The sequence below is a fragment of the Gobio gobio genome (assembly GCF_949357685.1).
Source record: "Gobio gobio genome assembly, chromosome: 6".
In the NCBI taxonomy this organism is placed as follows: domain Eukaryota; kingdom Metazoa; phylum Chordata; class Actinopteri; order Cypriniformes; family Gobionidae; genus Gobio; species Gobio gobio.
In genome coordinates, this window is record NC_137102.1 from 22,138,757 (window position 1) to 22,161,040 (window position 22,284).

A 22,284-nucleotide genomic window follows, 5' to 3' on the forward strand; every position below is an offset into this window, starting at 1 on the left:
CGCGAGGCAATTGTCACTGATCACGCGCATTTGGCGGTAAAAACAGAGCCCTGAGAGGGGCGACACATCCAATGATAACAGACAATGATTGATGAATATATTTACTAATATCTATGTTGTAGTACATTTTTATTTAGTCTACTAAGTTCATTAAACCACAATAAACAATAACATAATTTTAATTTAAATAAAAATGTTTAGAGTTAAAAATGGTTTATTGTTTGAAATGCAAAACTTTTGTTGACAATTCAATCAGCACATCTCTTTTCACAACAAAAAGGACAGTAAGACATTCTAGCTCAAATGTTACATACACTCTTTGGTCCTACAACTTCTCACAATATCACTATAAATAATAATTACCACTCTTACATGGATATTCTAGTTAGGCTAACGAGTAGCAGTATTTCCTGCTACTACTGTCCTGTTAATAGTCCCTGTACAGGGACCATTACACTATGGTGCAGAGTCTAGTGTGTTTTTTAGTGCTGTTTGGAGAAGTAGTCTTTGCTCTGCTGGATGTCGGGCTTAATTGTGTCTTTTCCGGGCTTCCATCCGGCTGGGCAAACTAGGTAAAAAGTAAGTGACAACAAAAAGTCAAATTTATATGCAATATTACAGATACTGCCAGTCAAAAGACAAGAAAATATGCTGTACCTTCTCCATGTTTGTCGGTGAACTGAAAGGCCTGCACCAAGCGCAGGGTTTCGTCAATGGAGCGGCCCACTGGCAGGTCATTGATGGTTATCTGCCTCAGAATGCCTTTGTCATCAATGATGAAAAGACCTCTAAGTTAGAAAAAGGTGAAAGACATTAATAGCAATATACAGACAGAGATCTGAATTGTTTTATTCTAATCTTGTGTGCCAAAAACCATCACTAGTCTAAGTCTAAGTCTAAGATTTTGTTTTAATATTTTTGAAAGAAGTCTATAATGCTCACCAAGACTGCATTTATTTTAAACAGCAATTCTGTGAATTTTATTGTTTTTTTTATAAAGTAACGTTTACTATTTGTATATATTTTTAAATGTAATTTATTCCTGTGATGCAAATCTGTATTTTCAGCATCATTACTCCAGTCTTCAGTGTCACATGATCCTTCAGAAATCATTCTAATATGCTGATTTGCTGCTCAAGAAACATTTATTATTATTATTATTATTATTATTATTATTATCAATCTTGAAAACAGTTGTGCTGCTTAATGTTGTGATGCATTTATCATAAACTGATGAATAGAAAGAACAGCATTTATTTAAAATAGAAATCTTTTGTAACATTATAAATGTCTCTACTGACATTTTTGGTGAATAAAAGTATTAATTTCTTTCAAAAAATATTGAATTGTTGTGTATATGGTACTTTTGGTTTTGGATTTAGGTAATCCAATCCTTCCATACCTATATGCAATACCCTCATCTTCCTTCAGTACACCATAGTCTTGAGATATGGAGCGGAGGGAATCTGCCACCAGAGGGACCTTCATTGGCCCTAAACCACCTTGTTTCCGAGGTGTGTTTATCCTGTTATGATCACACAGGTAAAAGTTCATGAATATTGGATAACTCTGTCTGTACAGTTCTATTTTAAAATGTCTAAAGACAAGGTTTTTAGGCAAAGAATAACTTATTTCGCTATAAAGAGTGGAACACATTGGACCCGCAAGCCATTGTGAGACAGGGTTATTATTGAACTAAAACTGAATCCATCATTTATTTTATTACTTGAAATAAAATAAACATTGAAGTCGGCATGAAGCATAAGTTGCAATAGTCTTTTCTTTTCTATTGTGAGTGAAACTTTCTTCTCGAACAAGAAAAAAAAAAAAAAAGTTGGACGAGACTTTTGTCCATGGGGAATTGACTGGATGGTTATGGTTTTCTATTGTTGTGATGTCATTTGAGTGACAGGTTGTTCTGCCCTCACGCAAGTAAACATGAGAAAATATCAAACCTTTTGAATTCTTTGAGAGCGCAAAGATTCTTGGAGGAATGCAGAAGTTTTGTGAGAGCACGCAAAAGCATTTAAATTAGCGCCGTCAAATCGATTAACCGTGATTAATCATATCTTAACATAAAAGTTTGTAAATATTATATGGCAAAAAATAAATAAATCATGCTTAAGAGTGTATGATTGGATAATTTTTGCAGTGATTATTATGTTTCTAGCATGTTATATGTTTGGCAACAGTTCTTCTAACCCTAATTGATGAGTGAGTAGCTTTTCATTTCGTAAACCATGTAGGAAGACACATCATGGCCATATTCCAGGATGACAATGTCAAGATTCATCAGGCTCTAACTGTGAAAGAATGGTTGGGAGGGAGCATGAAGAATAATTTTCACACATGATTTGGCACCTCTGAGTCCAGACCTTAAATTAATTGAAAGTCTTTTGGATGTGCTGGAGGAGACTTTACAGAGTGCTGGACTCTTGCATTGTCTTTACAAGATCTTGACCAAAAATGGATGCACCTCTTGATGGAAATAAATGTTGTGATGTTATTTATCCCAAAGACTATCAATGAATTTAAGGTTTGGACTCAGAGGTGCAAATTCATGTGTGAAAATGAACCTTCATGCTCCCTCCCAACCATTCTTTCACAATTGGAGCCTGACGAATCTTGACATTGTCATCCTGGAATATGGACATGATGCGTCTTCCTACATGGTCACATGCTATGGGGGCGTTTCTCAATAGCATAAAACAGACCATTTTAAGGGTCTGAAAGAGGGTGGTTGTTGTGTCAAAAAAAACTTTAGCAACAGTAAACATTAGGGGATTTTTTTTTTTAAAGTATGATATATTATGTCCCCATTCATCTTTATCGCTCACCAGGCAAGATGACAGAAATGGGAATCAACAGAGGCACCAATGACCTCACAGTCGATTTTCCTGAACTCCTCGGCCGCATCACTGAAGGCGATGATCTCAGTGGGGCAAACGAAGGTGAAATCCAATGGATAGAAGAATAATACAACATACTTCCCTAGAAACAAGAGCAATAAAGCATTTGTCACAAGTGAACAAGGACACTTACACAATGTGTGCTATCTCTAATAAAATATTTGAGTGATCCAAAGTCACACCCTTGAGCTTCCTGGCAAGGCTTCCTTCCTTGAGTTTTTACAGTTAAATATTCTTTATGTCTCACATATTACATGACATTCTGCTTTTTATCTTGACTGCTCTTCTTCACTGCACTAATGTTAAGGTCATACCTTTGTATTCAGACAAACTGAGATCTTTAAACTGTCCATCTGGCATTACAGCTTTGGCTGTGAAGTCTGGAGCAGGCTTGCCAATATGTGCTTTTCCGGCTGCCATTTTCTGCTAAGTTCAAGAGAATAAAATGTGTTACATGAAAAACAATAAAATAAGAAATAAACACATGCAATGTGTTACATTAAAGGGATAGTTCGCTCAAAATGAAAATTCTGTCATCATTTACTCACCCTCAAGTTCGGTGTCCCATTGACTTCTATAGTATTTTATTTACATACTATGGAATTCAATGGGCCCATAGTGGTTTGGTTGCCTATATTCTTCAAAATATCTTCTTTTGTGTTCAGCAGAAAAAAGAAATCCATACAGGTTTGGAACAACACGAGGGTGAGTAGGCTAAATGATGACAGAATTTTCATTTTTGGGTGAACTATCCCTTTAATGCCACATTTCAGAAAGGAAAAAAACCTGAACTGTATAAAGAGCATACACATCAAAGAGCATATTATGCAAACACTATATGATCAATTTGTTAGGAATAGAATAGAATATGTAAGTTGGTCCTCAGGAAGTCATTTTCTTTCTTTCGTTATTTCAGTATTTCCTCAATTTGCAACACATGTACAAATAGTTACTTTCGTAATACTACAAGTTATTCTGAAGTTAATTGACGTAACCTATTTACAAATTCAGCATTATAATAATTTTATAATACGTAGTTTTCCAACATTTAGATATGGTTTTATTGCATATTAAACTTGAAAGCACTTTCCATTGATCGAACTGCAAGTTCTGCAACAGGTAGGTGCCTTACAAACATGTTCACATGGGAGCAATTTCCCAATGCATTATTAATTCAAACGTATATAAAAGACATCATAAATGTAACTCAATTACAGATAACGAAACTCTCCCACCAAAAGCAGTAACAAAATTACGTGGAAATTTCCGTGGTGAAACAAGAGCAGAGAATCATGTTTACGATTACTTTTCATAAAACGCATTTTCACTGGAAAGAAAAGAAAGTTTTAACTGAATATTTCATACCTTCCGCTGTCTGTCTCCACAATCCTAGTGCCTCTGTTAATGAATGAGTGTGTGAACTCGCGGCAGTGGTTGGTGTTTAAATAGGTCATGCTCAAGTATCGCGATACGCCGTGAGATCCACTGCCTCTTCAAATCGGAGAAGCAAATGCTCCGTGGAGTGAACACTTGAGATCTGTTTATGCCAGCATGACTTTGCACATTTTCTGTGCTGAACACATGCGACGTTGCTGTTTCTAAATTCACGGTTATACAAATTAGCCAAATTCTAATATACTAGTGCTTACTTATTCAATAGCTACTTCATTTTAGTAAGCAAATTGTTGTCATACACAAACTTGTGAACTGCCCCTATAAGAAATTCAATCATGTTTTAAAACTACAAAAAAAATTCTAAATGGTGTAAACATTTGTGTTACACTCACTTACTAAACACTTTATTTCTGCCTGAAGCAAAACTTCTTGAACAGAACTTTGTTCCTCATACAACTAATCAACCATAAGTTTCATGTCATGGGGCTTCTGCAATGTGACTTTCTGTCTGAGGTTTTGTCACTTTTAATTCGGTTAGATTTTCCTTAATTTCATGATACATTAGTTAACTGCAGACCCTTACTGACCTAAGATTATAATAATCTTTCAACCTGCTTTACACATTCACTGAATTGCTGTGTCATAGCATAAAAGCAGTTTGTTTCCTTATGGAGGAGGAAACATAGTTTGTGTAATTTTCCGTGCTGCCTTGTGTCAGACTGATGCTTTAACATTCCTCTGGGGTTGCCAGAGGGTCTGCCAGTGTTTACTCATATTTCATTTTCATTTCCTCCTCTCTGTTATCTGCAGCGGTTCCCAGGGAGTAAATATTTGCACTCATCCAAACATACATAAATCTTTGTACACTAAACACAATAGCTTGGCATTTCAAATGCTTCCTCTATGTTTAAGCTAGCATTCTTTGTTTTTAGACAGTGTATAAAGTTAGCTGTCATTTCCAGGCTTCATATTTTTACCTCTACCTCCCCCTCTATTTCAGCGTCCCGTCTCTCAACCTAGTTGCCATGGGCACCAAATGAAGGGCCTGGTAAGAGGCGGCTGGACACAAAGAGATCAGATTAAAAACGCAGCTGTGGGCTTCAGATCAAATGATGCTTCAAACGTGTTTTAAAAAGGAACTGCTTTCAACCAACAAACATTGGCATAATCAGCATATCTCTCATTAGTAATTACCGTCTGCTTTGTGTCACGGTTACAGGTGAACATGTATCACCCATAACCTAGGTTTTGCTTACTTGAAAGTAGGTTCAGTATGCTAAATCATAAAAGGAATGCTTTAGCAGGATTACATATCTAAACATACCTACAGCGGGAGTCTATATGAAATGTTTGACAAGTTTATAGTGCTGATAAGAGCAAAGTAACATCAAGATATAGTCATAAATCATGATATAATGATAATCATGTTATTTGATCCTTGCGGTTGTTAAAAATGCACTCAATAGGATTCAATACACTTTAAGTTATGCAAAACTGTCATTTAAATTTTTCTTTCACTTTTTGGCACATTAAGTTATATGTCATGCCATTTTTATTCATAAGCATGCTCCGCAAACTCATCATGGAGTACAATGCGACATACAATAGGTTGTTATTTCGGCTGCTGAGTCAGTCTTGTTCAACGAGGAAAGAAAGAAGGTGGAAATTGTGCAATGAAACAGGTTTATTAGAAGTGTGCACAGTATTAATCCCAAATTTATTTATGAATCTGTAAGATTACTCATGATTATTCACAAATACACTTGACTGAACGTCATTATTAATTTATTGAGCTATTGTTTAATTTTGTATATAACCCAGCAGCTGACAAAATGGAAGAAAGCATTTTCTTTTTGTCCTTTATTGAGAGAACACTTATTTTAATTGCTCTCTAGATCTATACATGCACATGGACAGTAAAACTTGTTTAGGAGATAAATAACAACTTGAACAAATTCAAAAGATTCAAATAGGCATAACTGCATTGGATGAATCAAAATTCCGCCACCGCTGCAGCTGTCAAGCACTTCTGGTAAACTACAATTCGATGTCAATTCAATTGAAAATGTTATGTTGTGTTTTTAAATACATTTGTAATTACACATTTGTAATGATAAAGCTGAATATGTAGTGCTTTTTAAATATATTTACTTTAAATGTTATAACAGTTCAAATTAAAATGTTGTACTTTGCATGTTAATTAAAACAAATCAAAATAATTCTTGTACTTAAACCTTTAAACACACCTTGGGTCTTTAGTGACCTGGGACATCATTCACTATCCTCCTCATTAATTTTTTAAAGTTCGACATCAACCTTCTTAGTATTCATCAATCAATTCATTATAAACAATATAACAAGAAAAATATAATAAAATAAAATAGTGCCTGTTTTCCCATTAATATTTTTGTCAAAATTGTATAGGGTCGATAGCGACCCGGGGTTTGTAACAGTGTAATTATATATTTTTTTCTGCACAACAATAATTGAATCTTTGATGACTGAATAAGTGCAATTCACCTTTATTCCTCAAGGTGGCAATGTCTGATAAACAATGATGAAGTGATGTTTCACTCATGTTACCGCAGGTAGAAAACACAAGAATCATCAGCAAAACTTGAAATGGCTCAGCGATTTACTGCAGAGCAAGTACTGAACGCAATCAAATATTAGTGTCACTGTCACTTGATGGTGGATCTGGTGAAGTAGCTATCAGTGATCAAAATATTGATTTTGAAAATGTTTAAAATGATAGTGTTGAGAATATGTTTGAGATGGTAAATATGTGCCAGATGATGAATGTACTGGGAAATGATGAAGACCGTGATGATGGTATAAAACGTCTCAGGTTACTTGCGTAACGTATGTTCTCTGAGTAGGGAACGAGTCGCTGCGTCACTTTAATGACGTAATGGGACGCCCTCTGGGTGTGCCGATTGTCTGAAGCCCTTATAGATTCACGCCAATTGATTGGCTGATGGCGCGCATGTCGCCCCACTTGACGTAGTCATCTATATTAGCGTGCGCGCGCCATCTGCTCCTCAGATTTCTCTGCCGAAAAGGAAGGCCTGTCGGCAGCGCGAGGAGCTTGGCAGCGTACGCAGCGTCTCGTTCCCTACTCAGAGAACATAGGTTACGCAAGTCAATCAGCTTGATGGGCGGGAACGCATAGAGTTTCAGATTGGGCCATGGATGCGCGAACGCATCTATCCCCAACGGGGCCGGAGAGCTAAGAGAAAACCAGAGCCGACACTAGGACGACTCCTTCGAGGCAAAGAGGTCCACTTCCGCTTTCCCGAACATCTCCCAAATCTGTGACACAGTTTGAGGGTTCAGCATCCATTCCCCCGACCGGAGCTTCTGTCTCGACAGATAATCTGCAGCGAGGTTTAAGACTCCGGGTACATGGACTGCTCTCAGGGACAAAAACTTGTCCTGGGACCACAGGAGGAGTCGGCGCGCATGCCTGTCCAGGGTGCACGACCGTGATCCTCCCTGGCGATTTACGTGAGACACCACTCCCATGTTGTCGGTCCTGACAATGACATGATGCCCCCTGAGTGAGGGGAGAAAATGCTGAAGGGCCAGGGATACCGCTCTCAACTCCAGGCAATTTATGTGCCAGGAGAGAACTTCCCCCTCCCAGATCCCCATAGCTGGTCTGCCCTCGAAATACCGCACCCCAGCCGGTAAGAGAGGCGTCCGTCGTAACCATTTGGCGACGGAAAACAGCCCCCATCTTGACCCCTTTCTGAAGAAAAAGAGGGTCTCGCCACATTGATAGGGCACGAAAGCAGCCACGTGACACCTTCAATAGGCGAAGGGCCGATCCTGTTGACCGAGCCCCTGAGCGTTTCATCCACCAGAGGAAGGGCCTCATATGGAGCAGTCCCAGGGGAAGCACCGGGGAAGCTGCGGCCATGAGACCCAGGAGCCTGCGACACGTACCCACAGAAACATGATGGCCTAGCCTGAAGCGGACCAAGCATGTTGTGATACTGGAAATCCGAGCATGGGGCCAAACGGGCCTGCATCAGAACGGAATCCAGACGAACACCTAAGAAGGTGGTCTGCTGAGCCGGAGTAAGAACGCTCTTGTCGGTGTTCACTCTCAAGGCAAGAGATTGAACGTGTCGAAGAACGACATCTCTGTGATGACAGGCTAACTCCCTGGAGTGGGCCTGAATGAGCCAGTCGTCCAGGTAATTGAGAATACGGATGCCCTGGAGCCTCAGCGGGGCCAGAGCAGCATCCATACACTTCGTGAACGTCCTTGGTGCCAGGGCAAGGCCGAAGGGAAGGACTTTGTATTGATAAGCCTTCCCTTTGAAGGCGAACCTGAGAAACTTCCTGTGTCGTCTGACAACCTGAATATGGAAGTAAGCATCTCTCAGGTCTATAGTGACAAACCAGTCCTCCGCACGTATCTGAGACAAGATAGTCTTTATCGTTAGCATCTTGAACTTCCCTTTGTAGAGGGTGAAGTTCAGGCGGCGGAGGTCCAGGATGGGACGCAGACCGGCATCTTTCTTCGGAACAAGGAAATAACGGCTGAAGAAGCCACATTTCTCCTCTGTTGCCGGAACTTCCTACTTCGCTCAGAGGTGGAGCCAGCACTAGACAAATATCAGTTTGCATATACAAAGAAACGAAGTACAAGTGATGCCATATCAACTATAATGCACCTTACATTGAAGCACCTTGAATTCCCAGGTGCATATGCTAGACTGCTCCTTATTGATTTTAGCTCTGCTTTTAACACAATTCAGCCACATATTCTCCTAAGAAAATTAGCCCTTCTGAATGTAAATCCATTTTTAATCAGGTGGTACCACTCATTCCTTACTAAGAGGCCACAGCAGGTGAAGTTTAATTCCTCCTTATCAAATATAGAAATATGTAGTACTGGTGCCCCTCAGGGATGTGTCAGTTCACCATTTTTGTTTATTCTGTATACAAATGACTGTGTTAGTTCTGAGCCTAATCAATATGTGGTGAAGTTTTCGGATGATACAGCTGTTCTTAGTCTGCTCACTAAGAACTCTGACTCATCCATTCACAGAGATGCTGTAGACAGGTTTGTGGACTGGTGCGACAATCATAAATTACAGATTAACACCTGTAAGACTGTAGAAATGCTCTTTGATCCCAAATCAATTGGTGACCGAAGCCCTGTGACGATACATGGCAATAACATTACTCAACAAAATTCATGCAAGTACCTAGGCATTCACATTGATAGTGACCTGAGCTGGCAGACACAAGTAGCCACTGTGTGTGCTAGAATCCATCAGCGCCTCCACTTTTTACGCAGACTGCGGTTGTTTGGTGTCAGTAAAAACATAATGTTAATTTTCTATAGGGCAGCAATAGAGTCTATTTTACGGTATGGTATCACCAGTTGGTTTGGTAATCTGAGTGTCAAACTTAAATCACAGATTCTCAACCTGGTCAGAGTAGCGGGCAGGATTATGGGTCACCCCCCCCTTAACCCTCAGGAACTGTTCAACGAGGCTGTCCTTACTCAGGCAAAAAACATTCTAAATGACAGTTCCCATGTTTTGTGCAGCGAATACTCGCAGATGCCCTCAGGGAGAAGATACAGGGTCTCCTTATGTAAATACAACCGGTTCAAACATTCTTTTGTCCCAGTGTCAGTTAAGCTCATTAATGAGCAAATGTAGGGAGGTTTTTATCAGAACTGTAACATGTACCAGCATCTTTTTAAATTCGTACCAGTATTTTTAATATGTATAGCATTTGTAGTGTGTGTTCGAATGTGTATCAGTACTGTATTGCGCACCGCACTTTAACATGCACCAGCACTTTACTGTGCATTGCATTTTAAATGTGTAATTGTATTTGCAATGTACTTCAAGCTTGATCCTCTTGCACTTTGGTCCCCATCTGGTTGCCAGTTATGTACCCTCTCCTTTGTTGGATGTTTTATGTTTTATGTTGTCTATATGTTTTATGTCTGCCTATGCAGCAGTACCCTGTCTCTAAACCAAATTTCTCCCAAGGGAGACGAATAAATGAACTTGACTTGACTTGACTTGATAGAGCGTCCTACAGCGCGAGCTGTGTGTTTAGTAGCCCGTAACGCCAAATCAGTGGCTTTGCGAAGCTCCTTCACTGCTTCCGGTGTCAAACCGGTGCCCTCGTCCATTTCCTTCAATACATCCGCCTGATAGGCCCAAAGAATGGCCATAGTATGAAGGGCCATGCCAGCTTGACCAGCCGCCATGTAGGATTTGCCAATGAGGGCAGAAGTGGTCCTACACGGCTTAGTGGGAAGAAGGGGGCGGGACTTCCACGAGGGAGCTGAAGGTGGTGCAAAGGTGAGTGGCCAGCGTGTCCTCAACCACGGGAATCACGGAATAGCCCTGTTCCTCAAAACCCACGAGGTTGGTGAAATCAGCGGCTGCCGCGTTAGTTAGGCGGGCTGAGAACGGCTGCTTCCAGGATCTGGAAATCTCACTGTGTAGATCACTGAAGAATGGTAGCTTCCTCCACGGAGGCCTAGAATTAGGGCCGCTGAGGAATCTCTCATCCAACCGAGAAGATTGAGCTTCGCGGGGTTCATCCGGCCACTCGATCGCGAGCTTCTGTGTAGCGTGCACGAGTACATCCACGAGCTCGTCATATGCCGCTGATGGCCGCGCTTCCTGGCCGCATGGCGGGAGAGCGTCGTCAGTATTTGCAGCACCGAAATCCTCGGAGTCGGATGCTGCAGTGAAAATGACATCCTCCAGCCCGAAGGAAACCGCATCGCGTGCCTCCGGGCTGGGACAGAGATAATGATGCGAGTATTCCACAGGCGGAGTACCGCGCATGTGCTCAGGGGAGAGAGGGAGAGAAAGGGCGAGGCCCGTCTGCTCGCACTCCACATCCTCGAGCTCTATATCTGAACCCCAGGTCGCGGATCCAAGAGAGGCCTGCGCGGCCTCGGGAGCGTGACGGGGAAAAACGGATGACTCCCTCTCAAAAACCGGAGGGTTTTGAGAAGGAGGTTATCGCAGTATTTACAGTTAGAGAACCCCTGAACCGCGTCGCGTGCGTGAGGAAATCCCAGACATTTAACACACTTACTGTGGGGATCGTCGATCGCGATGAAGCGAGTGCACGGCGGTGGGCAACGTCGGAATTCCATAGCACTTCACCACAAGGAGAACAAAGTTCCACAATCCGCGGTCGCTGAAGTGCTGAGGTAGATATCGACTGAATCCTAGAATTCTGGGCCAGAAAAATCGAGAACCGAAGGGCATGAAATGGCGGCTTCGCGCGCGCTAATATAGGTGACTACGTCAAGTGGGGCGACGTGCGCGCCATCAGCCAATCAATTGGCGTGATTCTATAAGGGCTTCAGACAATCGGCACACCGAGAGGGTGCCCCATTACGTCATTAACCCATTTAATCCCAAATTTTTCCCAGACACAAAAATATCCAAATCATGTGTCATTAGTATCCCTTTGAAACAATCAATCATAATTTTTTGAAATTTTCATGGAAAAGTGTGTGAAAAAGTGTGTTTTATGATTGGTCACAATTGTGACCGGTGGGATACTGTGTTGTATCAACCATTGGACAGACTGAATATAGGTCTATTTGACCTGTTATAGGTCTATAGGACCTATAACATTTGACCTGTTATAGGTCTGTTATAGATCTATAGGAATATAGGTCTATTTGACCTGTGCAGTGTGTTTGTGAGTGTGTTTGTGACAATTACTTCCTGCTTCGCTACTGTTCGGACGCTCTTGCTTACTGCTCCGCGCTTTGCTCTATCGCTTCTATATTTTACAACTTCAGCAAATCAGCACATTGCTCAAACGACAAAGCTTGACTCCAATGATAAAATTAGAAACTCTGGTGACTGAATTCCTAAACAAAAAGCGGAAAATTTCAACTGACCAGCCTCCCACTGCCTTCAGCTTACATTCCGGAGAAGGGAAAACACAGCTGCCTACATTCAAAAGGATAAGAAAATGCCTCTTCTAGAATCTACTTGCTGCACAAACTGCCACAGACTTTTACAAAGGATTGCAGTTCTTGAAACAAAGTTATTTGCGGAACCATCCAACCAGACGAATCACACAGCAGAGCTTCATCATGATCGCCCTCTGCACACTGCCTGTGAGTCCCATAAATGTAGTGCTACTCAACATGTAGAGAAACAAGTAACTGATCAACACACTAATCGATGGCACAAACAGGGAGCAAGACCAAAAGGCACTCGAGACATCAGATTGTCACGAGCATCACATATTGCCGCAGTAGCATGCTCTACCCCAGACACAAGGATTGCAAACACTAGTTTTCTACCACCAAATATACATCTTGAAAACAGATTTGAAGTGCTAATGAATGTGGGTGAGGAATCCCCAAACGTGATAAATGTGACCGAACACAGATTGAATCAGCCCGCAGCTAACACTAATGCTAACAGGCGCTCAAGGTCGAGCAGACAGCGGCCCTCAGCTCAGAGCGCAGCCGAGCCCAGGACTCTGATAGTGGGCGACTCAACAATCAGAAACATTAGCACCAGGAATACAACTACATGCTGCCTTCCACAAGCAACAGTTTCTGATGTAAACAGGGAACTTAAGAACATTCTGATGAAACACAAGACTGCAAATCGACTCATCATTCATGTGGGAAAGAACGATATTCAGAGAGAGGAGTCAGAACTTCTAAAGAGGGATTTTAATGAACTTTTTGAAACACTTAGAAAACTGAAAGTTCAGCCGTTCATCAGTGGACCACTTCCAGCAAAAGGAACAAATAGGTTCTCACGGCTACTTGGGCTTAATACATGGCTGCAAAAAACCTGCAACATGAAGGGAGTGAACTTTATCGACAATTTTAATCTCTTCTGGAGTCAGAGACAACTGTTTACATCAAATGGCCTCCACCCAAACAAACTCGGTGCAAGAGTGCTAAAGGAAAATATTTATTTTTCCCTTCATCATCCTTCAGCTGTGTGTGCTAACCCACTCAACCTGGATGGCACACACACACCAGTACAGAGTATGGACGATCACAGGACTTCATTTCAGCATCTGAATGGACATGCGGTTGATACACCCCACAAGGACAATGATAACACCACGCAGCCACAACAACCACTTCTCATGGACACACTCCCAGCTGAACCCCGCCCTCAGAGCTCACCACAGACACACTGTGACGGATTAGAACTGCTCCAAATGACACAGATCGAGGCACTAAACAGTAACATCTCAGCCCATACTGTGGAGTCTGTGGAGGCACTGGTAAAAATGGGGACCATCAGGGGTGAGACTGGTGAACTTTTACAACTTATGTGGTATAAGCAATAGGCTGGAAGAAATGTCTATATCACGCCTTGAACCGGACGATAACATATTGCAGCTTCCGGTAACACCAGAGAAACAGCCCCCCTCACCAGACATGTTATCCCGCTCTACAGCATCCCCGCCTCTGAGCTTCACAGAGAAAATGGATTTTGTTTATACTGGAAAAAACTTTCTTCAGTTAAACAAAGACAAAACTGAAATTACTACATTTGGAAACAAAGATGAAATTCTCAAGGTGAATGCATATCTTGAGGCTAAAGGCCTGAAATCAAAAAATCAAGTCAGGAATCTTGGGGTGATTTTGGAGTCAGACCTGAGTTTCAATAGTCATGTCAAAGCAATAACTAAATCCGCTTACTATCATCTCAAAAATATATCAAGAATTAGATGCTTTGTTTCCAGGCAAGACTTAGAGAAACTCGTTCATGCTTTTATTACCAGTAGGGTGGACTATTGTAATGGTCTCCTCACCGGCCTTCCCAAAAAGACCATTAGACAGCTGCAGCTCATACAGAACGCTGCTGCCAGGATCCTGACCAGAACCAGAAAATATGACCATATCACACCAGTCCTCAGATCTTTACACTGGCTTCCAGTTACATTTAGGATCGATTTTAAAGTGCTATTACTTGTATATAAATCACTCAATGACCTAGGACCTCAATACATTGCAGATATGCTGATTAAATACAAACCCAACAGATCACTCAGATCATCAGGATCAAGTCAATTAGAAATACCAAGGGTTCACTCAAAGCAAGGAGAGTCTGCTTTTAGCTATTATGCCAGCCGTAGCTGGAACCAGCTTCCTGAACAGATCAGATGTGCTCCAACAGTAGCCACTTTCAAATCCAGACTCAAAACACATCTGTTTAGCTGTGCATTTACTGAATGAGCACTGTGCCACTGTACGTGCTTTGTCCGAACTGCTTGCATTTTAATTTATATGCTTAAATTTAACCCTGTTTTTATTTTTATTTTTAATTATACTCTTTATTTTTATCTTTCAATATTTTCTTTATTTTTTATTTCTTTTAATTCCTATTAAAACTGTAATATTTTTATTTCATTTCTGTGTAAAGCACTTTGAATTGCCACTGTGTATGAAATGTGCTATACAAATAAACTTGCCTTGCCTTGCCTTGCCTTGTTTCTGTCTCTCTGTGTGTGTGTGTGTGTGTGTGGCCCCTCTGGCGCTTAGAGGCCCTTGGGTCTTCTGTCTAGACCCTCGGGTGCTTAGAGGCCCTTGGGTCTTCTGGCTGGACCCTCGGGTGCTTAGAGGCCCTTGGGTCTTCTGGCTGGACCCTCGGGTGCTTAGAGGCACTTGGGTCTTCTGTCTAGACCCTCGGGTGCTTAGAGGCCCTTGGGTCTTCTGGCTGGACCCTCGGGTGCTTAGAGGCCCTTGGGTCTTCTGGCTGGACCCTCGGGTGCTTAGAGGCCCTTGGGTCTTTTGTCTGGACCCTCGGGTGCTTAGAGGCCCTTGGGTCTTTTGTCTGGACCCTCGGGTGCTTAGAGGCCCTTGGGTCTTTTGTCTGGACCCTCGGGTGCTTAGAGGCCCTTGGGTCTTCTGTCTGGACTCTCAGGTGCCTAGAGGACCTTGGGTCTTCTGGCTGGACCCTCTGGTGCTTAGAGGCCCTTGGGTCTTCTGGCTGGACCCTCGGGTGCATAGAGGCCTTTGGGTCTTCTGTCTGGACCCTCTGGTGCTTAGAGGCCCGTGGGTCTTCTGGCTGGACCCTCGGGTGCTTAGAGGCCCTTGGGTCTTCTGGCTGGACCCTTGGGTGCTTAGAGGCCCTTGGGTCTTCTGTCTGGACCCTCGGGTGCTTAGAGACCCTTGGGTCTTCTTTTTTGGGTCCTGTTTTTGTCTGACCCTGCTGACCCAACGAGCATTTCACTGTCCAATGGTCATGCCTTAACTGCAATGTCTAGTATTGCATTAGTATTGCATCCTTCTCATGGGCATTTAATACTTTTGGACTTTTCAGTCTGAGTTAAATCTCTTTTTTGGCTCAATTTATCTGTAAAAGAAAACATGCCTAATAATTCTGCACACCTGAATATAAGGTGATTTTCATTTCCAGCCTTCATGAACAATTATATATCACTTATACATTATTAAATACTAAATCAATAGTAGTTATTAGGATTACTGTGGTTTGGAATTGGTCAAATGTGCCTGGAAAAAAAATATGATCAGAAAATCAACGTGCCTAATAATTCTGCACTCCCTGTATATATAAAAAAAACAATAAGTTCAACTAACAATCTTTGAATTAGTAAATGTTTTTTAAAAATTAGTTGGTTTCCACAAATGTTTTGAGTATAAAGGGTATGCATGTTACTGCAAGTTACTGCGGTTACGCCCACTGAGTGGCAAAAAGACTGAGAGGCAGCATCGGTTTTTAACGTGAATGCTACAAAAAAACACACAAAACATCTAAAACGGGAAAGAGCTTTGAGATTGACTGTACGAATAGATTTGACACACAAAATCTGAGGTATATTTTTACAGACTGCCAAAAGCTACAGAAAAGAGAAGCAAATGGATCGCTGCGATTCACAGAAACAACTGAACACAAGGCAGGTGGATTTGGAGTTATCATTTTGTGTCAGTATGCTGAATTTTGGGGTAAAATCATACCTTATATATTGTATTGAAATATATTATATTGGCAACTCATCTTATATTCTGCATGATTGGATGTTTTTAAATAAGCACTGACAAAGTTTTAGGGCTGGGCGAAGTGACTATATATATAGTGATCACCCAGATTTAGACCTACCTATACTGTATTTATATAAAGCAAAATTAGCTTTATATATTTTCCCTGGCATTGAAATCAGGCTCATATAAATGTCAGGAAACATGATTCCTGGCTGCATGTCAATATCACTGGATCTTTGGCAAGATGTAAGGAACACTATATCAAGTACAACAACCTTTAGTTTAAACTGATAATCGTTTGTTTTACTCACGTTTTCGCCATTTCCCCTATTAAATCCAGTCACACAGCAGCTGTTTTGCCACTCAGTCCAGCTCTAATTATAACTTGCTAGGTTTTATTTGAAATTAAATATGAATGAAAATTGCGATTTTCTTTTGGATGGAAATACATAAACTAAGAGTATGAATTTTTGTCAATTAAAATACATTGATATTTTGTATATATTTCGAATAGAATTCAGCCAAAAAAATGGCTCCATGACCAGAGTTAAAAAAATCCTCATGCACCTTTTCACATCAAAATAACTATGACTGAAACTAAAGCAGCAGAAGTAAGGTGTTCACAAGGGGTTATTCTACATTAACAGGCTCTGTTAACTGCTTGCCTTGAGGAGCCCTGCTGTCAGTGCCTGCTGTGATGGGAAACTCTTGTTTTTCCCTCATGCCATCTCGTTATCCATACGCAGCCTGTTTTACACAGTTGGATCACTACATCGGCAGGCCTGGGCTTATTTACATATCCCTCATACTGAGAAGTGTGCGGCTGTACTAGCATGACTCTAATCAAATAAATCAAAGGCCTAATTTAGTCAGGCTGTGTAATGAATGCAAGTACATGGCAGCATATGACTGGCTTTGAGATATTTATATTCAGGGTTCGACAATAAGTGAGGGAGGGCAGGGTGGTTATTCTCGCAAATGAAATGCTTTAATATCATAGCAACCCCACCCGACCCTGCCTTTCATTATTATTAGTTGTTAAAACAGTTCAATAGACCCTTTTCACATTTCCGTGTTTCTTAGAAGCGGAAGTCGTCATAGTTGGGTTAACTTTTATAGCGGTGAATGAGAGAATTAAATATATACATTAAATATATTGTGTGCCCATTTGCTCAAATAGCAAAAGAAAAACTCCACAATAGGGATTTCACAACTTTCAAAAAGAGGGAAAAAATAGAGTGAGATTGATCGCGGCAGTGAAAAGAGATAAAGATGTAAATTTTACCGTCACTCCCATAGACGCTGTATTAGAAACACCCTCACAGCAACGGTAACTTGTTCTTTGTAATTTGATCCAAAAGTAATATAATACAAAGTATTAGTGTTATAAATGTACATACATTTAAAAAAAAAAATGTAAATACAAAAAACTTTGCAGGATTTACAATATTGATGACTGTTAAAACACGTCATCACAGTCTGTGAAAAGGGTCTAGTTTACAAAATGTCAAATGGTATTCAATGACATGTAAACTTTCAGAGCTGAAGCTTCTTGATCCTTGTTTTTGTCTTGATTTAAAGCCACAATATGTAATTTTTCATTACTAGAGGTTGCTTATTCAAAACTAAGGCGTAGCTTGATGATGCCTGGATTTCGCAGAGCTTTTATAATGCCACAGACATGCGCTTCTGCTTCTTCCAGTCATGCGTAATGTGGAGTAACGCAGCGCTGTTTTATCATATTAGGTACATTTGTGTGTGTTGAAAATTATGTTATAATGCTACACTGTGCGCTCACTCGGCAGCTACTATAAGACACTTGTTGCACACTGCAGTAAGCTAGATCGATATTAGGCATGGTAAAACATGGTACTCGCGGTAAATCAAGGAAACGAGATTTAAACAATAAGACTAACTGTGTTGAGCTGTAATGATTCGTTTTCTGTCAATGAATGTATCCAAACACCTGTCAAATAAAACGCATAATATATTAAAGCGTCTTTGGTGTTTCCGTGGTATACAAAATAAAACTGGAAATCGCGGGTGTGATGTCATTGATAGGCAACATTAACATTCTTGGAAACATTTGGGATAATGTAGTACACAAGTCAACAAAATATGAATACTGAAAAATGCCTTTGTAAAAAACTGCCCTTGTAAAAAAGTAAAAGATTATAACCGAAATATATAGGCTACTTTAATATAGGCTACTTTAAAAGAATAATTGCAAACTGTAATGTTTTCGGGATAGGCCTACTTTATTGATATATTACATTAATTGCAATTAAATAAAAATGTAGTATAGTATACATTTATATTAAATGTAATGGTTGAACTTATAAGAGCCCCTTTTGACTTAATACAGCTTTATATGTAATTATATAATTAATTAAATTGTCTTTGAAATATGGTTAAAGAGGATTGCAATGTACTGACAATGGTACTGGTAAACTAAATATACTTTAATGTCATTTCTATTAAAACTTGTACGCATGTAGGCTACTTAAATATATCTGTAATTACACATAATAAAGAAGCTGCATTTTATTATATTTAAAATATTAAAACGTATTTTTCACAAGGGTGCTGTGGACTGTAGGAATTATAATCAACAATATGTAAACATTATTTTGGGGTTTTCACAGAAAATTATTACCTTGTAATCAAACCTACTATCCCCCGCCCTTGACCCTGTAGACCACCCTGTACAGCAAACAGCTGGACAGACACTGGCAGGAGGATAAACCATGTGACAGGGGTCCTGCGGCTCTAGTGCCAAATCATGCAGATGAGCTGATGCTTCCTGACCTGAAACACATCCAAAACATATTTGAACCCTCTCCAGCAGTGACTGTATGACTTTGAGGTCCAACTTTTCACACTGAGGAAAATTGAGGGACTCAAACACAACTATTAAAAAAGGTTCAAACATTCACTGATGCTCCAGAAGGAAACCCCTCAGCACTTAATGCATGGTGTTTCCTTCTGGAGCATCAGTGAATTATTTAATTGTAAAGATGTCACCCTTAGCTGGACTTGAACCTGGGTCTCTGGTGTTCTAAGTGTGGCATGCTCTCCATTGAGCTAACTCCCAGACAACAGCACCCAAGAGCAGAAGAGTAACGAGTCAAGAGACTTGAGTCTTCCAAAAAAAATAAAAATAGTCTTTACTTGAGAAACCAAAGCACAAATAAACTGAAAGCAGAGCTTCCATAAAACAGAGAAACAAAAAGGGTCAAAAGGTACAAAACTTGAGATCTGGAGACCATAGGCTCAAGACTGAACATAACGGCTTCTTCTTCTTCTTCTTCTTCTTCTTCTTCTTCTTCTTCTTCTTCTTCTTCTTCTTCTTCTTCTTCTTCTTCTTCTTCTTCTAACAGCGGTTGGCATCCAGTTTTTGGCGCATTACCGCCACCCTCTACTCCAGATTGTGAATCAGATTCCAGTTTTACAATCTAACTTCCCTTACTGAACATAATGGCAGGGAACAAGAACACTTATAAAGGGCAAGACACAGGTGAAGGGAATCAGGGCTAATGAGGAGAGTTCTGAGTGCAAATAAATACACTAGCATCATCTGCAGGAGTGGAGGGCACTGAGCATGGGGTTAAAGTGCCATCTGGAGACCTGGAGGGAGCATGAGTTTTTGAGTTTTTGGACCTGGAGGATTTTTCTGAAGAACGTTGGGCAGTTTAACTGCTCAGGAGAAACAAGGGACTCAAGAACAACCATCACAAAAACAAAAAAGTTATCTTATTCAGGACAGTAGCCTACTAAATAAATAATAACATGCATTTTGTATGATCCCTCTTATTTTGTAAAAATGATTCACATTTTCACAGATTCTGCAAGGGGTTCACATATTTTATCTTGCCACTGTATATATAGGCTTATTTATTTATTTTACACCCATCATCTCAGACATCTTATTTGCCATTGACTTAATCATGAGTAGTGTTGGGGGTAATGCATTACAAGTAATGTGAGTAATGTAATCAGATTACTTTTTTCTAATGAACATGTAATGTTTTTTTTGTTTTACGATCGTAAAAATAACACAAACACACACACACACACACACACACACACACACACACACACACACACACACACACACACACACACACACACACACACACACACACACACACACACACACACACACACACACACACACACACACACACACACACACACACACACACACACACACACACACACACACACACACACACACACACACACAAAGTCTAAACCACATCGTGAAGTTTCCTTGATATTTTCAGTTTTAAATGGTTGCAGGCTGCAATAGTATCTTGAAATGAAGTTGAGTTGTTTGGCTTTATATGCAATAAATTAACACAAACTTTATTCTGTCAGCATATACTATTTGGTTTGGAATGAGCCATTTACGGAATCTAATACAGCTTAAGCAAGTGAGCAAATATAAGGCCTGTGATGAGAAATAATGGGAACGGTTTCTTTACTCTGTATTACGCAAGTTCATGGAGGAGCTTAATTTTTTTCACATGGTCATCAGCAGATGTCACATTTCCACAGAGGCAAGATATTCCTGAGTGCAGAGAGCCTTGCTTTATTCTTAAGAATATTGATAATATTTTAAAACCAAATCTTTGACCAAATTATCATTAATAATTAACCAAATTATTATTATTCTTTAAATACTTAATAATAATGCCAAACTGCTTATGGCAAAGAATGTCTGCCTTTAAGACTTTTTTCTTTATTGCAATCTCCAAACACTTTTTACTCTAAGCTCCACAAAATAATTGGCCTATCCAAATTTATTTTAATCCAGAAATTTAAAATCATCCTACGGTTATATTCAAGTAATTGTCTCAATAAATTGCATTTAATTAGGGCTGTCAAATAATTAATCATGATTAATCGCATCCAAAAAAAAACCTTTGTGTTTACATAATACACTCTAAAAAAAAAGGTTCTATATGGCACCAAAAATGGTTCTTGGCTTGTAATCAGAGGGGAACCTTTTTAAGTGCTCCAATTTTGGTGCTTCAGTTCTTCAGCGGTTCTTCAGAGGTGCTATATAGCACTTAAAAAGGTTCCCCTATGATTACGAGCCAAGAACCTTTTTTGGTGCCATAAAGAACCTTTTTTTTTTAGAGTGTAGGCCTATATGTGTGTGTACTGTGTATAATTATTATGTATATTTGAATACACACACATACATGTATATATTTAAGAAATATTTGCATGAATGTATAGTATATTTATATTATATATATATATATATATATTTTTTTTTTTTTCATTTATTTATATAGCACACATAATACAACAGATGTTGCCCAAGGTGCTTCACAGACAATCAGTTAAAACACTTCAATAAAACTTACATACATACAAACAGACAAACAAAGCAAACAATACAAGCAGACCATTTAGACAGTAGACAACAATATACTGGATCACTTTCAAACAGCGGGCCAGGACACTTCAAACTGACCCCCATGCTACAGCTAATAAGTGGGTTTTCACTAGTGACTTAAACACAGCCAACGACTTTGCTGATCTGACAGAGTGCGGGAGGTCATTCCACAATTTAGGACCAACTCGCGAAAATGCTCTGTCACCTTTACGTTTCAGATTTGTTCGAATAGTCACAAGCAGATTTTGATTTTCCGATCTCAATGACCTGGACGGGATGTAAACTGACAACAACTCAGCAAGGTATGGGGGGGCCAAATTATGCAGTGCTTTAAAAACCAGAACAATGATCTTGTAATGTACTCTATACTCGACTGGTAGCCAATTTAGGGATCTCAATAACGGTGTAACATGTTCCATTTTCTTGGCTGACTTAATTAATCTGGCTGCAGCATTTTGAATGTTTTGCAAGCGTGCCAGAGCTTTTTTGTCAATCCCAGCATATATATAGGGTTTTTTGAACTGCTCTTAGTCTGACCCGTCCCCTAGGACCTGTTTGCCTTGGGAGAC

The 22,284-nt window shown here is 40.1% G+C and overlaps 1 protein-coding gene across 2 annotated transcripts; it reads right to left on the reverse strand.

Annotated features, from left to right (window-relative positions):
- Positions 1-89: 89 nt before the first annotated feature.
- On the reverse strand, positions 90-4,346 carry prdx1 (peroxiredoxin 1). 2 transcript variants are annotated; one of them, XM_079818636.1, is made up of 6 exons: positions 4,275-4,346; positions 3,224-3,335; positions 2,838-2,991; positions 1,403-1,525; positions 658-788; positions 90-568 (listed from the first exon to the last, which is right to left on the reverse strand). In XM_079818636.1, exons 2-6 carry the CDS (start codon positions 3,327-3,329, stop codon positions 483-485), a joined length of 600 nt encoding a protein of 199 aa, XP_079674762.1. In that variant the 5' UTR covers positions 3,330-3,335; positions 4,275-4,346; the 3' UTR covers positions 90-482. The 2 variants fall into 2 exon arrangements, with proteins under 2 accessions (XP_079674762.1, XP_079674763.1); XM_079818637.1 differs by having other exon boundaries at positions 200-568; positions 3,224-3,332; positions 4,275-4,328.
- Between the last annotated feature and the right edge of the window lie 17,938 nt (positions 4,347-22,284).

Excerpts from the sequence above, each read along its gene's own strand:
- prdx1 (XM_079818636.1), bottom strand. The coding sequence starts at position 3,329 with ATGGCAGCCGGAAAAGCACATATTGGCAAGCCTGCTCCAGACTTCACA. Across the intron at positions 2,992-3,223 it reads CAGTTTGTCTGAATACAAAG|GGAAGTATGTTGTATTATTC; the intron begins GTATGACCTTAA and ends TCTTGTTTCTAG. Across the intron at positions 569-657 it reads CACCGACAAACATGGAGAAG|TTTGCCCAGCCGGATGGAAG; the intron begins GTACAGCATATT and ends CTTTTTACCTAG.